Raw genomic sequence first — 16431 nt, forward strand, 5'->3', positions numbered from 1 at the left:
GTGCGGCGGCGGGAGGGAGACGAGCAGACAGGCAGGACTGGCGAGCAAGAAAACAAAATGCAGTGGCCCTCGGGGAATGAACAGCGACCCCCCTTTCTAGCAAATAACCCCCCGCTCCACAGGGGCAGTTCTCCCTCTTATGCGCCTCCTGGCGCTGGAAGTATGGGCGTCGTCGGCTTCTGCCACTGTGCAGGCTGGGACTTGTGGTCTGCGGCCCTGGTCCCCCTCCACTCAGCGGCGCTCAGGCATGGTGGTGCGGCGGCGGGAGGGAGACGAGCAGACAGGCAGGACTGGCGAGCAAGAAACAAAATACAGTGTCCCTCGGGGAATGAACAGCGACCCCCCTTTCTTGCAAATAACCCCCGTTCAACATCTACTGCCTCATACCGTTGGATCAGATGCTTTCCAGCCAAGGGGTATCAGTTGTGTACTGTGCAGATGATACGCAGCTTACCATCTCCTTGAACCACTCTCTTCTGCATCCTTGGAATCCTTTCACTCCTGTAAGCACAATATCACTACCTAGTTCACCCTAAATTCTTTAAAATTCAATGGAGACAAGACAGCAGTGATGTGCTGCTCCATTGACAAGATACCCAGACCACCGCCAGCAGAGTTTTGTCCTTGACTTGAGGCAGCCCCCCTGTTACTGTCTCAGCTGTAAGAAACGTATGGTTCTAATTTAATTCAGACTTATCTCCAACTTCTTAGGTTAATAAGTTCTCCTCCTCTAGTTTTGCGTTACTGAGAAAGTGAAAAGCATCCTGATGAGTAAATACCTCACATAGCGAAGACTTCTGATCACAAATGAGATTTTTGTTATCCTAATACAGAGCATCTACATAACCGGAAGGGAAAGATGCCTATGTGAATGAAGACAATGTGGAACAATGATTCGAGACAGGAGTCTCTCCTGAGACCGACTTGTATCCTTACTGCTACCTCATGCTAATATGAATACTCATACTTATATATGCACCTCCTGAATGACGTATAATAACCTACCTCATATTTGTTTGCGCTTTAAACTGTAGGCTATATAGACTAGTATCTAACCTAACTCTTAATGTAAATGCACATGTTATGTAAATTTATATTTACTCTCACTTTCGAATGTCAGATAAGTATCTACCTCATATTGCCATATAAGTATCTACCTCATATTCTGACTGATTTGTAAGTGTTATTAAATATGTTAATCTTAACCGACCTCATAATGTGAAGCGCTCTGATACCCACGGGTCTTGTTCGCGCTATACAAAACTTTACAATACAATCCTACAAAATATATTACCCTTACTACCATAACATCTACCGCCACTAGTTGTCCAAGTAAAAATCATGAGTAGACTAGACTACAGAAACTCAGTGTTTCTGGGGACCATTGACTACCTACTCAAATGCATCTACAGAATTCAGACTGCGGCGGTCCGTTTGTCTTGATCTTCTGCTTATAAGACTTCACTTACTGCTGCCTTGGACATATTACACTGGTTCCCTGAACCCAAAAGAGCTGTTTTTGAATCTCTCTCTCTCTCTCTCTCTCTGGTACAAGGCCATACATCGAGTTGGCCGTCCATACCTCCAAGTCAAATTTCTTCGTCACCGCCCTGCCCAATCGCCGTGCTTCCCAAATGAATAGATTTTGGTTATTCCACATTACAAGTGCATATGCTTCGGGGCAGATCCTTTACAGTCCAGGCATCTTATCAGTAAAATTGTTTCTCTCCCTTATATTTTTTCCAAGTCACTGAAGACCTGGCTTAAATATCCTCTAATAAGGTAAGCTGCATCAGGTCATTTATCTGCATGGCTGTTAGTAGCACCAGGATGCCTTTCTAGGTCACAGTTATGCTTCATAAATAGCCAAATTAAAAAAAAAATAAGTATTCCTACTTGGTTACAATTGCTAACATCTCAAGAAGAGCTCTGTGTGGTCTTGTAAGCTCATGTACCATCCCATCTCCAAACTGTTTTTGTTGGCCCAATAAAAGGTAACACAAGATAAGATAAGATTAAACAAAAAAACAAGGGATGATATGACAAGAACAATGATGGTTGACCCAACATTTCCCTAGAGCGGTGCATGAAGAATACTCGGCTGAAGGTAAAGCAGATCTCTGTGCATGCACCTACAGGAGTACAGAGTGTGATTCAACAATTCTTGCAGCTAGAGCACCACAATACAATACACATTGATTCGGATAGTAATAGATCAGTAAAATGGCTTCTGGTGTCACAGAAGCAGAGCTTGCAAGACAGCTGGAGATACCAAATTAAATTCTTACTTGAGAAGTTTGATGTTACACATGATTAGCTCTTTCCAATTGACAAAAATCATAGCGACCTCTTTTTCAGTCAGCAGCTCGGACTCCATCAGTGGTTTCTGAAAAGTCTAATAGTACAAAAAAATGCATAAAAAGAAATTGCAGAAAGCTCATGTATGCTAGGTGTTCACCAAATGGACTCCATGATTACTCAACGAATCAAAACAACAACGTTTTTGAAGAATTCTCGTAATGATGGGTTAAATAATTTAAAATCACGTTTATTCAAGGTAGACAACCAAGCAACCAAACGAGGCCCGTCAGCTCTCTGCCTGCTTCCCATCTCTCCCCATCAACATTCTATGTTATTATCATATTCTCCTATGACATTCTAAGATGACACACATCTTCCTTCTTTTAAACACATAAACAAACAGTACAATATGAAGATATAACTCCAACAGAAAAATACATGGTATCATAATTATGTAAACAATTAGATAAGTAATTGAGAGATCCTCAATAAACAGATTAAATCAGTGTAGCATACAATCGTCAAGATAAATAGGCTTGCAAATGTTTTTTTTGCTTTCTGTATCCGCTGTCGGAGCTGGTCGCTCTTAATTTTGGCAGGAACCAATGCCACAGCAGTTCCTGTCAATGTATTAAAGGTTTGACTGGCGTCTCTGTCAATGTGACAGTACAGTCCATCAAAAGTTTGACATGTTTTTGCATTTCATTTTCAAAACCGAATGCTCCCCACACCACAGGGGTTATCTCCCATGCAGTTTATATTGGTTAAGCCATCTTCTCAATGGTACTAACTAAATGTGGCTTTGGATAAACGCCTTTACCAGTTAACAAATGGCCCAAGGACTCAATTTCTCTTTGACTAAATTAACACTTTTCTTTTCAAGTGTAAAACCATGCTAATCCAGTCTTACAAACAAGTTACTTACCTTCAGCAACACTGTTTCTGGTAGAGACTCGCTCTAGCTGCAGATTCCTCACCCTAGAATACTCCCCAGGCACCAGACTAGATCAAGAAAAACAAGTTACTTACCTTTGGTAATGCTCTTTCTGATAGAATTTCTGTCTAACCACAGGTTCCATATATTAAATTACTCGTCAGCACCCAGACTGTCTCCAAAGGCTTTCTCAGCAATATTCCTGTAGACCGCTAAAAGTCACTGTACAGCTCTGCACTGGCTGAACTGCCCCAGAAGTGACAGAGTGGAGTCACATATATGCACCACCCTGGTGTGTGGATGTCATTTTCTTGCTTGACTATTTCCATGCCCTCAGGCGTAGAGAGTGAAAGAATTATTGGTACCAGTGTGATGATTCTCAACTTGGGACCTTTTTACATGTTAAAAAGAGTCCACTCCAGAGAAGGGGAGGTGGGAGGGTGGGGAGGTATCTGCGGTTAGGTGGAGCATCCACCAGGAGAGTTATGGAAGGTAAGTAACATGTTCTTCTGCTGGAGCTTTTAATTGCAGATTCCTCACCTTAGAATAGATATCAAAACCCAGTGGAATTGGCTTTCAGACTTTCAGAGGCTGATTCTTGATCAGTGTATTCTAGATTGTCCATCTGATGGTCCTTGGTGTGATCAATGCAAATGCTTAGAGCCCTTTGGGGGTCCAGTTTGTTAAAGCCTTTCCTTCTCTTTGAGTGGTGCGGAAGGGAGAAGAACGCTGGCAGGGTGATGGATTACCAGACATGAAAGAGTCAGGACTTTAGGCAAGAAGGCCGTCCGAGTCCTCCACACCAGTTTGTCTGGAAAAACAGCTGTGTAAGGAGACTGCATTGAGAGTGCCTGCAGTTTACTTATGTAATGAGCTGACATGGATGCAATGAGGTAGACAGACTTTACAGGCAGACGATGCAACAAGCAGCTGCACATTAGCTGGAAGTGCGTGCACATGGACAATGTCAAGTCAATATAAAGGATCCACTGTGGCATCAAGGTTTGGGGGGGATTTGGGTGTTAAAACTTTAAGAAACTACATCGCAACATGTGGTTTAAACAAGGATGGTTGGCCTGGGACACATAGAAAGGCCAAAAGGGCTGACAAATAAACTTTAATAGTGCCCACTGTGAGACCTTGCTGGACCAGAGACAAAACAAACATCCAATTTTTGACTTGTAAGGGTCTGTCTGGTCTACACCAGCCCACAAATTTGTCCGAGCACCGGGCATAAATGGACTTTGTGGAAGACCTCCTAGAGGCAAGGTTGATGTCCACCACTTCGGGTATCAGATCGAATGCAGTTGACTCCTCCCACTCAATCACCACATATGGAGTTGTAGACTGACAGATTCCGGTGAAGGGCCCTGAAGTAGGAGCCTGGATGGAGGACAGAAGCTCATGCCGAGAAGTTTTTGGAACCACACTTTCCTGTCCCGATTCAGAGCCACTAGGATGACTTGGGCCCAGTCACTCTCGATCATTTTCAGAACATGGGGCAGGTAGAGGCAGGGACGGGAAGGCATACAGGAGTCCTGTGTTCCTTTCCAGCTTGAATGAAATTTACAGCGAGTCTCTTTGTGGAAACTCAAAAGCACAAAATCTTTGATTCTGTGTATTCTTGACAGTGGGGAAAAGATCTACTCAGGGTTCTTCCCATTGTCGGAATTTAGTCTTGCCTCCTTCTGACGTTGACGTAATTTGTTCCTGCGCGTATCAAGAGAGAGAGAGAGAGAGGACTAGAAAGTTAGTCCGAGTCCCCGTAGTTTATATGTGTTATCAAAAGAGACTAGCTTAAATATGACCAATATTGTTAGGACTCTGATTAGATTTGTCATGGGCACCTCGTTGGGGAGTTCATGAAGCCCTCACCCACCAACCTGGTTGGTGACATGCTTCATCATCGGGCCCGCCCAGTGACACCTAATGTGTCCCGGGTGTGCTGCGACCCCTGATTACAGCGGAGCTGGTATTTTACTGAGAATGCAGTGTGAGGTGTAAAATGAAGTGCGAGTTAAAATGGCTTGGCGAGGGTCCCAGTACCCGAGGGTAAATTAAATTTTAATAACTGGGCCCCCATCAGCGGTTAAAATAAGGCTTGGGGATGTTTAAGGGAGGCGAGTTACTATCTCCAACATCCATCAGTTGGTCGACATGTTTCAGCTTTTCTGGTCAGAGCCTGCCTTGTACCTGTTGCACCGTCCTCGTACTCCGGTACGGAGTCTCAACAGGTACAAGGCAGGCTCTGACCAGAAAAGCTGGTCAACCCCTTACCGCTTCACTCCTGGTAGCATTGGCTGCAAAATCTAAGCGCATATATGAGAAGGGAATCCCCCCTCTCACACTTAGAGAAACATCTTAGTGAGTGTAACACATAGCCTGGATTACACTCCTTTTTAACCTGCACTACACTCTATTTTAAAAAGGTCCTGAGGAAAGCCAGATTTAGTTTAAGGCACTGGCTGAAACATGTCGACCAACTGATGGATGTAGGAGGTAGTAACTCGCCTCCCTTAAACATCCCCAAGCCTTATTTTAACCGCTGACGGGGGCCCCGTTATTTAAATTAAATTTACCCTCGGGTACTGGGACCCTCGCCAAGCCGTTTTAACTCACACTTCATTTTACACCTCACACTGCACTCTCAGTAAAATACCAGCTCCGCTGTAATCAGGCGTCGCAGCACACCCGGGACACATTAGGTGTCACTGGGTGGGCCCGATGATGAAGCATGCCACCAACCAGGTTGGTGGGTGAGGGCTTCATGAACTCACCAACGAGGAGGCCATGACAAATCTAATCAGAGTCCTAACAATATTGGTCATATTTAAGCTAGTCTCTTTTGATAACACGTAATTTGTTTTCCACCATATGTTGCCAAATGAGCTCATCTACTTTTGCATTCAAGGATCTCGCTTAAGGACAGAATCAGCTTTTTCACCAAAAAGGCGTGAGCCATCAAAGGGCATATCAGTGAAAGAAGCTTGCACATCTCCTGGAAATCCTGTGGAACTCATCCACAAGTGTTGGTGCAGCACAACACTAGTGCAAGCCACCCTCCACAAATAGTTGGCAGAGTCTAGGCAGGCACGAATCACGTACGTGTCTGCATCCTGTCCATCATGGACTGTTTGGGCTGGAGAGGCACTATGGTCATTTGGGGCCACCAGCAAGATCTTGCTAGCTAAGTCCCAAAGGGCATCTGTATGGCAGTCGAGGAAACAGATTGCATTGACTGATCTCAGTGCAGGCTGGATGATGAGAACATTTGTTTAAAAAAAGTCTCAATCCTTCTGCACTCCATTTTGGGAGGAGTCTTACGTAAAGAATTAGGATTAACCTTACGGGTAGATATGTAGATATGTGCTCTCTGAAGTAGGATGTTCAGTGAGAAATTCTGGGTTGCCAGGTACTGGTCTGTGACGCCTGGCCATCTGCCTATTCACTGGTGAGCAGGAACATGGTTTTGTATCCATCAAAGTATCTGTGACGGCCTCATTGAAGGGGAACAGGGGCTCAAATTGGCAGAACCTGGCTGTACAATTTCTGTGAAAACATTAGTTTTGTCTCAACAGAAAGCGACAGTAAATCAAGATCCTCAGATGCCAGTTGGTCCACAACCGCAAATGACACTCTGTCTTCGGTAGGTGGTCTTATCCAACCATGCATCAGGGGAGGTATCCAATTCCCTGGGCTCTTGAAAATCCATATAAAAATTGTCATCATTATAATGAGAGGGAAGCTCACCATCCTCAAGCCCACCAACACCCTCTCCCACTCATAGTGTACCTTGTTCAGAAGCCGAAGCAACAAGACAATGCAGTCTCTGTTAGCATGCCTGCACTGATGTAGGGATAAGTGCAGAATCAGGCTGGATAACGACAGGTGGCACTTTCGTCATTTTGTAGCGTGACATCAGTCAAGATTCAGCTACAATCCGTGGGAGGTCAGACATCAGGATCAGAATCATATTTCCCGGCGGCATGGATTAGCGGCAGCCCAGTGAGGTCCAAGTGCCAGAATAGGCATCTATACTAGAGTTGATTCGGAACCCGGAATGGGTTCCAAGAAGTCAGTCGGCACCGCAAAGGCCCCACCATTGGTAACCCGACTGCAGGTACCTGCAGATGCTTGGGGCCCAAAGGTGCACCAGAGTGAGCCGGGAAAGCGGTGAAAATTTCTAGCAAGGCTTCAATTTGCTGTCACCAATAGCCCAGGTAACTTGGGATGCATCTGGATCAGCTGAAGAACTGGCTCTGGGACCTCAGAGGAGTGCGACTAACACAGGGATGCCCTCACGCTCTCTTCTCGGTTAATGAGTGTTGGGAAGGACCAGAGCCCTGTTTCACTTTTTTATGTTTTCTCCCCAACTTCGATTTCGACTTACGGGAGGATTTTCACCGCAAGATGGACCTCTTGCCACAACGGCCCAATAAGTTTAACCAGACCCTTGCCCGGGGCCTGAAGTGGGACTTCGCAAAGGTTATGACTTCTGATGTTTGGCAACATACAACGTTGCACCTTGCTCCCGGATCAATTTACAATGCATAAGGGTGCACTTGGCGCAAACCTAAAAGTCATGCTTTGAGCCCAGACACCAGAGATATGCCTGGTGCAAGCTTGTCACCGACATCTGTTTTCTGTAATCATAGTATTGCTCAAAGCCCGTCATTTTAAGAGAGGGCATTGTTCCCTAGATGAGACCACATTAATTGGACTATTTATCTCATTCATATTAATCTCTACACATTGAATTATGAATGTGTAATGACTGTCTGCACAGGTTAAAGAAATTATATGACTGTGTGATTTAAAAATGTCATGAACTCAACATAATGACCAAAGTCCACATGTTGACCACACCCAAAATCAAGTAAATAATGTATGGTAAGTGAAAGTCATTCATATTGTGACAAGTATATGAAGATCCATACCGAGCCTATCCTGAATAGGGTCTATCCCTATTTAGCTGAACACAATGTGCAAAGGAGTCACAACATTTAGCAAGAATGATGCCCGAGTCCGTAAAAGCACCAACATGTCTAATAAATAGGTGGTGTATAGTGTGGCCTAGAGTTCATTCATGCAACAAGCTGACGTAATGGTCAGGAGACACAGTAAGCAGCTATGCATCGGTTTCTCACACAGTTCAAAGACACCCTGGTCCACCTCGGATTAAACATACCACTCATGACCTGCCAAGTGCCATCTGCTAAGTTCATCTGCTCTGGCAATCAGGGTCCCAGCCAGGTGGATTGCAATAAGGAAAATGCCCTGGCACCCCAAACCCCCCCAGAGGCACGGAGTTTCAGGACACTGGACCCAGGGCACCACTCCACAGTACTTGTTGAGGTACAACATAGCAGTGGTGTCTTCCCAGAGAACCTGTACCCAGCCTCCCCTTATTGGGTGACATGAAGACCTGGGCCTTTACCAGAGAAGGACGCCCCTGATAGCCACCTGAGATGACCTCTCCAGTCCACCAGGGATGCATCAGTCACCATTAGCAGCTCCTGGTGGGGTATTGAGAGGAGCCTCCTGCTGGACTAATTGCGTTCGAGCAGCTGTAGATCTCATGCCATCTCATCCAAGGTCTGGATGGCGTTGCTCAGATTTCCGTGATGCTTGGCCCATTGGATTTTCAAATTTCATTGACGAGCCTGCATGTGTTACCTGGAATAGCAGACGTGGAAGAGATAGGGGGCTTGAAGACCAAGAAGCCAAGGAACTGCTCTTACTATGATCCAGGAACGAGTCTGAAACATCGAGATCATAGCCCAAATGTCCTGGCCTTATGGCGCTGGAGGGGAATGCCCAGGATTGTGCCAGTGAATGGACTTCTCTGTGAAGTAGTCAGGTGGGACTTTGCCTCATTGTTAGTGAACCCCAATGATGTCACGAGGTTTATCGACATCTCGACCGACTGTGGTAAGCCCGTCTTCAACAGCTAGTTGTGAAGGCATGGAAATACTCGTTTTTCCAACCTCTGAGCAATCATAGCCTTAGATTTCCTGGGCCCCAGAGGGCTGCTGGTGTGGCAAAAATGGAGCAGAGCAAACTGAAAATACTACCTTGAACCACAGATCAAATCTGTGTGACTGCAGGATGGATGTATGAAAATCCGCGTCCTGAAGGTCCAAGGACACCATCCAGTCACTTCGGATCCAGAGCAGAAAGAAGGAGTAGTTTCTTACCTGTAACTCCAGTTCTGTAGAAGGGGTATCTCTTTTACAGTCATAATCTAGGGAATAGTCCCGCTCATGTGTGGAGACTCCGGAGCAATCAGAAATAATCTCTTAAGCTGTCTTCTGTGCAGTCCTGCATAGACACTTAAGAGAGAATTAAAGACAAATAATGCAGCCTATACATGCAAGGCTACGCTGTCCAGTACTTCAACTAGAAATGCAAAAGATATTCCACCAATATCATATTCAGCACAGTCTGCCACGTTTCACCCATAGAGAAAACTTCCCCCTTCACCAAATCCTTGGAATAATAGAGAGGAAGGGATGGACAGACAAGCCCCCCATAGGCTGCCATGATGTGGCTTAAAAAGGGATAGGGATACCATGACTTTAAGGAAACTTTCCAGAACTCTCAGTATCCCAGAATGCACAGCAACTCCGTCCACTTTCAGTTCTTTTTGGAGGTGTATAAAGCTAGACCTGTAGCATTCAATATTCCATCCTTTTCTCCACCGGGGAGGAGGGCGGGCGCTTATGACTATAACAGAGATACCCCTACAAAGAACTGGAGTTACAGGTAAGAAACTACTCCTTCTGTAGTAGGGGATCTATGTGTATAGTCATAATCTAGTGAATAGAATGGCAAGCCCATCCCCACAACCACACCGGCGGTGGAAGAAAAAGACAACACCACTACTGTGCAAACAGATTTCGTAACGAAGCCTGCCCAACCTGAGCATCTGCTCTGGCATCAGAGTCCAGACAGTAGTGCCTCGCAAAGGTATGGACCGACTGCCACGTGGCAGCCCTGCAGATGTCTGCAATGGGAACATCACGGAGCAAAGCTGTTGTAGCCGCTTTGCCCCTGGTGGAATGAGCCTTAGGCTTACCCCCTAAGGTCTTATTAGCCTTTTTATAACATAACTGGTTACAGGACACAATCCACCTAGAGATGGACTGTTTAGAGGTAGCAAGACCAGTCTTGACCGACCCATAGTTGATAAACAATTGGTCTGACCTAGGAATATCCTTGGTTTTATCCAGATAGAATTTCAACACCCTTCTGACATGCAAGGAATGAAGAGACCTTTCCGCTGGAGTGGAAGGATTCTGAAAAAACATAGGTAACTGTATAGTCTGGTTAATATGAAAATCAGAATTCACCTTAGGAAGGAACTTAGGGTGAGTACGCATCACAAACTTAGCAGCATGAATACAGTATAAGGTTCCTGACAACACAATGCCTGAATTTCACTCACCCTGCGGGCTGATATAACGGCCACGTGGAACGCCGCCTTCCAGGACAGGTGCTGCAGCGAGGCCTTATGAATGGGTTCAAAAGGGTCCTTCATCAGCCTGGACAGCACCACATTCAGCTCCCCCGAAGGTGGAGGAAGCCGAACAGGAGGAAACACTTTCTTCAAGCCTTCCATAAAATCCTTTATCGCAGGAATCTGGAAGAAGGATGTCTGTGAAGGGCATTTCCTGTAGGCAGTCAGCCCAGCGAGATGAACCTTAATACAATGGAAATTAAGGCCAGACTGCGCCAAATGCAAAAGGTATGGAAGGATGACATCTTCCTTGCAAGTCGTCGGATCATAGTTCTTGGACGTGCACCAGATACAGAACCTCTTCCACTTGTAAGCATAGGAAGTCCTAGTGGAAGGATGCTTAGCCTCCTTCAGTATGTCCATACAATCTTCAGGAAGATTCAAATGGCCACATTGCACTATCTCAGGAGCCATGCCGCCAAACTCAAAGATGAGAGGTTGGGGTGCACCATCTGCCCCCCGAACTTCGTGAGAAGGTCCGGTCGGCACGGCAGCCGTATGTGAGGAAGGAGAGACCGGTGAAGCAGGTCCGTGAACCACCACTGTCTGGACCATTCCGGAGCAATGAGGATCATCCCAGCCCTGGACTGGGACAGCTTGATGAGCACCGCCAGAATCAGGGGAATGGGCGGAAAAGCGTACAGAAAGCTGTTCGACCAGTTGATCCATAACGCATTCCCCAGAGTCCTGCTGGTAATACCTGGATGCGAAGTCTCGCCATTTGCTGTTGTCGGCGATGGCGAACAGATCCACGTCTGGAGTGCCCCACCTGGCGAAGACGTCTTCGAGCACTTCGTCGTTTGTGACCCACTCGTGGTTTTCCTGGATCAGTCTGCTGAGTGCGTCTGCCTGAGCATTCTGCACACCTGGCAGATGGGTAGCCGTAATCGTCAGCCCTCTGGCTAGCAGCCAGTGCCAGATCGCCTTCGCTTCCTGCGACAGTGTGCGCGATCATTGAGCCCCCCTGCTTGTTGAGGTAATACATCGTGGTCGTATTTTCCGTCTGTACAAGCAGAGAGTTGGTCTGGAAGGACGGATGAAAGGCCTTCAGCGCCAAGTGAACAGCTCTGAGTTCCAGGAAATTTTTTTTTTTTTTTTTTTTTTTAAACCTTTATTGAACAATGAAAGCTCACAAATACTGGCCTACAACCCCACGGGCTGGCCAGAACAGAATGGTCGAATAACCAGCATACAAAAAGAAGATCTGCACAGGATATAACATCAGGAGCACTGGTGAAGCAATAAAACCATCGAGCGTTCAGCAAGAGCAGGATAATAAAGGTTAATTTTCTAGCACGGGGAGGGGACCAAAGGAATAACGGGCCGTCTATGAGAATACAAGGGAGGGACCGCGGCAAGCCGCCATTTTATAAACACAACGTAAGAAAATGACTCCATATAATCAAATCTAGCAAAGGACAGAAACAGAATCAGACCATAAAATAGCGACAGTGGCAACAGTCAATCGCGCTCACTCACCTCCGCCCCTACCCGAACAAAGAAGACGTGATCAAAAAGCCCCATCACAAAGACTATGCAATACGCACCCCAACGGAAAAGGGGGACCTCCATAAAGGAGGAAGGGAAAGAGGGAGAAAATGACAACAAAAGGAACACCCGCCAGACCATGCACCCCCAGGGGGAAAAACAGGACAATAAAACCGGCATGCGATGTAACAGAAACACGATACCAGAATAGGCAGCGAACCACAATCAGCCACGCACCGGAAGAAGGACAGAAAACCCCCGGGGGAGACACGAGGTGACAGAGTCCCGAAAAAGTGAATACACAAGAGCCATAGAACAAAAAAAAGGGGAAAATAAGGGGGGAAAAAGACCCCCCGACACAAACAGACCCCCCCCACCCACCCCTAAGCCCACCCTGCACCCCTGCAGAAGGCTACGGCCTACCCCCCCCGCAGCGTGCCTGTCGCCCTAAATAGAACCCGAAATATAGTGGAGCAAGAAAAGTTGGAATTAAAAGACAAAAAAACAAAAAAACAAAAAAAAAAAAAAGGGGGGGGGGGGGAAGGAAGGGAAGGAAAGAAGGGAGTAAAGACATACAAACATACACACGGGGGAGGGCCAAAGACAGGAGTAAACGCACCCATCCACCCGCCCGGGTTAAAGGTCCAAGTCCTCGGGAAGCCAAAGAGTATCAGGCCAAAGTCCAGGAACACTAACCAATTACACAGAACCATATCAGGACACAGAGATCTTCCAAACCGTTCATGAGCTACCGCATATAAGAGTCAGTTTACATCAGCCCTGACCCTTTTTATCCAAAGCAGTAAGGGTCCGATCCAACGAGGACCCTGCCAGAAAGAACAGAAGGCAGGCAGCAGGAGAGTCCAACGGGAGTCCAAAAAAGTCACAGGAAGAAAAGCACGGAAGATCCAGGAAAATCACAGAACGTAGCAAACGATGCAGGCACAGTTCCAAGGATATATCCATAAAAACCGACCCATCCGGGCCGGCACAGGAGACGTCATCGGGCAGTGGTGATCGAGAGGGACCAGGAGAATCATGAAAGTCCGGCAAAACAAAATCCAGCTCCCGGGCCAAGGGCAGAGGAGGCAGCACAGGAGGAGAAGGCGCCATCAGGTTGCGCACCTCCGGGGCGGCAGCCGGGGCCGAGTCCGCCAGGAGAGTACCAGCCACACCCCGCGATATCAATGCCTCATCCGGTCGTGGGGGCCCGGGAGGCCCGCAGTGAGGAACCGTCTCCAGAGCCAGGAGTGGCGCGGCCACCGAGAGCCGCCAGGATAGCAGGATGTTCAAGATCCCCTTAAGTGCAGGAAAACCTTCACAGTATCCGACACCCGGGCCTTGCGGCGGGCCCCCAGTGCTCGTCCGGGCCCGGCCCAAACAAATGGGGTTGGTCGCCATCTTGAGAGCCCGAACAGGCCGCGCGGCCAACAACCTCCGCCGGGGCGGCAGTCAAGCAGATGAAGTCCCGCCGACAGGCAGAAGAACACCCCGGACAGGAAGGGGGGCCACCAGAAGAAGGGGATGCACCGGCCCCCCAATGTCGCCAGTCCCGTTTTCCGAGTCCGGCGGCAAAGAACAAAATGGCCGTTAACGGAGAACAAAGGGGGAGGAAGCTGAACACACGAGGAACCCCAATAAGGAAGGGCAGCGTCACCATCCAAGGCTGCCGCCACACAGGAGTCTCTCAGCCAGGAACCTCCGGCTCACACGAACAGCGGCCCTCCAATCACCTCCAGCGCGCCCCGAAGGGCAAGCCCGCAGGCTGCATCCGGCCCAGGAGCCGGGACGAAGAACCAGGCCAGTCCGCTCTCGAGTCCCGGGAATGGTCGGGGGCACTGCACCGGACCCACAGCAGCCAGGACAACCGGAACAAGTGGTAAGTGCCTGCAGTGCGTCGTAGTAGTACCACACAGCAAGGAGGGCTTCCCGGGGCAGGATAAATGCAGGATAAATGTGAAAAACACAGGCGGGCGAACGGAGCCGAGCTAAAGCGCGGCCATCTCGGTCGCGAGCTAGGCTCCTCCCTCGAGTTCCAGGAAATTGATGTGGTACGTGGACTCAGTCAGGGACCAAGTTCCTTGGAGCTGTAACTGTCAGGAATACGCTCCCCAGCCGTGGAGAGGCGTATCCGTCACGATAGTCTGAGTGGGAATGTCCTTGTGGAACGGAACCCCCTTGAGGAGGTTCTCTGCCGAACACCACCATTTCAGGGACTGCTGAGCGTGCAGAGACAGTCGTATCCTGTCGTCCCAGTTCCCTCGCCTCTGGTCCCACTGATCCTCCAGACATTCCTGCAGCGGCCGCATGTGTAGACGTGCATGTGGAGTGAGAAAGATACAAGAGGCCATCGACCCCAGTAGAGAAGACACCGTCCTCACTGTTGTAGTTGGAACAGCTATGAGAGCCTGAGCCTTCCGAAGGAGCGACAAGCGTCTCTCCTCCGAAGGAGACACGCTTGCTGACAGCGTATTGATGGAGGCTCCCAAGTACTGTAGGCACTGGACCGGAGTCGGGACAGACTTGAACATGTTCATGTGCAACCCCAGCTGGGTCAACAGAACGGCCGTCCTGTTGAAGTGCAATTGCGCTTCCTGGAAGGTGGAGGCTTTGATCAACCAATTGTGCAGGTAAGGGTAAACAAACACCTTGTTCTTTCTCAGGTGTGATGCCACCACTGCCATGCACTTTGAAAAAGTCCTGGGCGCAGACTTCAGTCCAAACAGAAGTACAGTGTATTGGTAGTGATTTGTGCCGACTTGGAAGCGCAGGAACTTCCGGTGTTTCCGTGCAATGGGCACATGGAAGTACGCATCCTGTAGATCTATCGCACAAAGCCAGTCTCCCCTTTGCAGCTGAGTGTAAATCTGGTGCAAAGACCGCATGCAAAACATTTCCCTGCGAATCCATTTGTTTGCTTGTCGCAAATCCAGAATGGGCCTGAACTCGTTCTTGTCTTTCTTGCGCACCAGAAAGAAGCGTGAGTAAAGACCCTTTCCACTTTGAGACAGAGGGACGTCTTCTATCGCCCTTTTTCTTAACATGGTATCTGCCTCCGCCTGGAGCTCGCGCAGTTGGAACTGCGAGCAAACCGGTGGAATCGCTGGAGGCGGGCTGAGAAAACAAAGACTGTATCCATTGCAAACAATATTCAGCACACACTTGTCCTGAGTAACTTTTCTCCACTCTGCAAAGTAATTTTGTATGCTTCCCCCCCCCACCGGAGCGGGTAACGGAAGAGGGGGAAGTATCACCTCAGGGCTTAGACCCGGCCAGGCCCTTGTTCGCGGAGGAGGACTGCTGACCACCTCTGCCCCTCTGGCGCTTTTGGAACGGCCGCCACTGGTACTGCTGCTGCTTCAGTTGCTGCTGTCCAGCCTGCCGAACTTGCCCTCTGCCCTGCGCACCGTAACGCTTCTAGAACGGGCGGAAGGTCTTCCTCTGTTCCTTCGGCTTCTCCAACCCGACAGCCGTCAGGGTTTCAGCCTCCGCCTTCATGCGGGCCATCTCCTCATCCACATGTTTACCGAACTGGGTCGCTCCTGAAAACGGTAGGTTGGCGACCCTCTGCTCTCCCCTCATTAATGATCTCTTGGAAATCCTCCCTTCTGTCCTTGGGAAGGTGTTCCAGGAACTGCTGCAGGGACTCCCATAGGCCTGGTCGTAACGGCCCAACAGAGCAGAGGCACTCGCAGCCTTCATAGAAGTGGAGGCCGTACCGCAGACTTTTCTGCCGGCCGAGTCCATCAAGCAGCTCTCCTTGTCAGGAGGTACCGTCGACGACGGGGTGGTGGAGTGCTGTTTTCTCGCCACCGTCACTATCACCGAGTCCGGTACAGGGTCCGAGCGAAGGAACGCCGGGTCTGAGTCCGGGGCCCTGTATTTCTTTTGCAGCCTGGAAGGTGCCGATTTTGTAGAGGCAGGGGTGAGGAAGAGCTCCATGCCAGGTTCTTCCAGCCCTGGCACCAAGGGCAACAAGGGGCGAGACAGCTGTTTCTTATGCAGGGTCTCGAAGATGACTGAAGTTGATGGCGTGGGCACCGTGAGTGTAATGCCCAGTTTCACCGCCCCACGTAACAACACCTCTTGGAAGGAGACAATGTCGTCTACTGGAGACACCCTCGTCCGAGGGGAGTCCGACAATGTAGGCGAATAGTCCCGGGCACTGGACGAGTCCGTGTGGCGGGAC

The 16431-nt window shown here is 48.6% G+C and overlaps 1 protein-coding gene across 8 annotated transcripts in view; it reads right to left on the bottom strand.

The window, feature by feature from the left end:
• ITSN1 (intersectin 1) overlaps positions 1-16431 on the bottom strand; it is a 1522922-nt gene that overhangs the window by 91605 nt on the left and 1414886 nt on the right. For all 8 annotated transcript variants that reach the window (XM_078656938.1, XM_078656936.1, XM_078656937.1 and 5 more), the window contains one exon: positions 2289-2395. In XM_078656938.1, coding sequence (XP_078513064.1) covers positions 2289-2395 — 107 coding nt within the window. The remainder of the gene's footprint in view (positions 1-2288; positions 2396-16431) is intronic.

Source organism: Lissotriton helveticus, chromosome 8, assembly GCF_964261635.1.
Source record: "Lissotriton helveticus chromosome 8, aLisHel1.1, whole genome shotgun sequence".
NCBI lineage: Eukaryota > Metazoa > Chordata > Amphibia > Caudata > Salamandridae > Lissotriton > Lissotriton helveticus.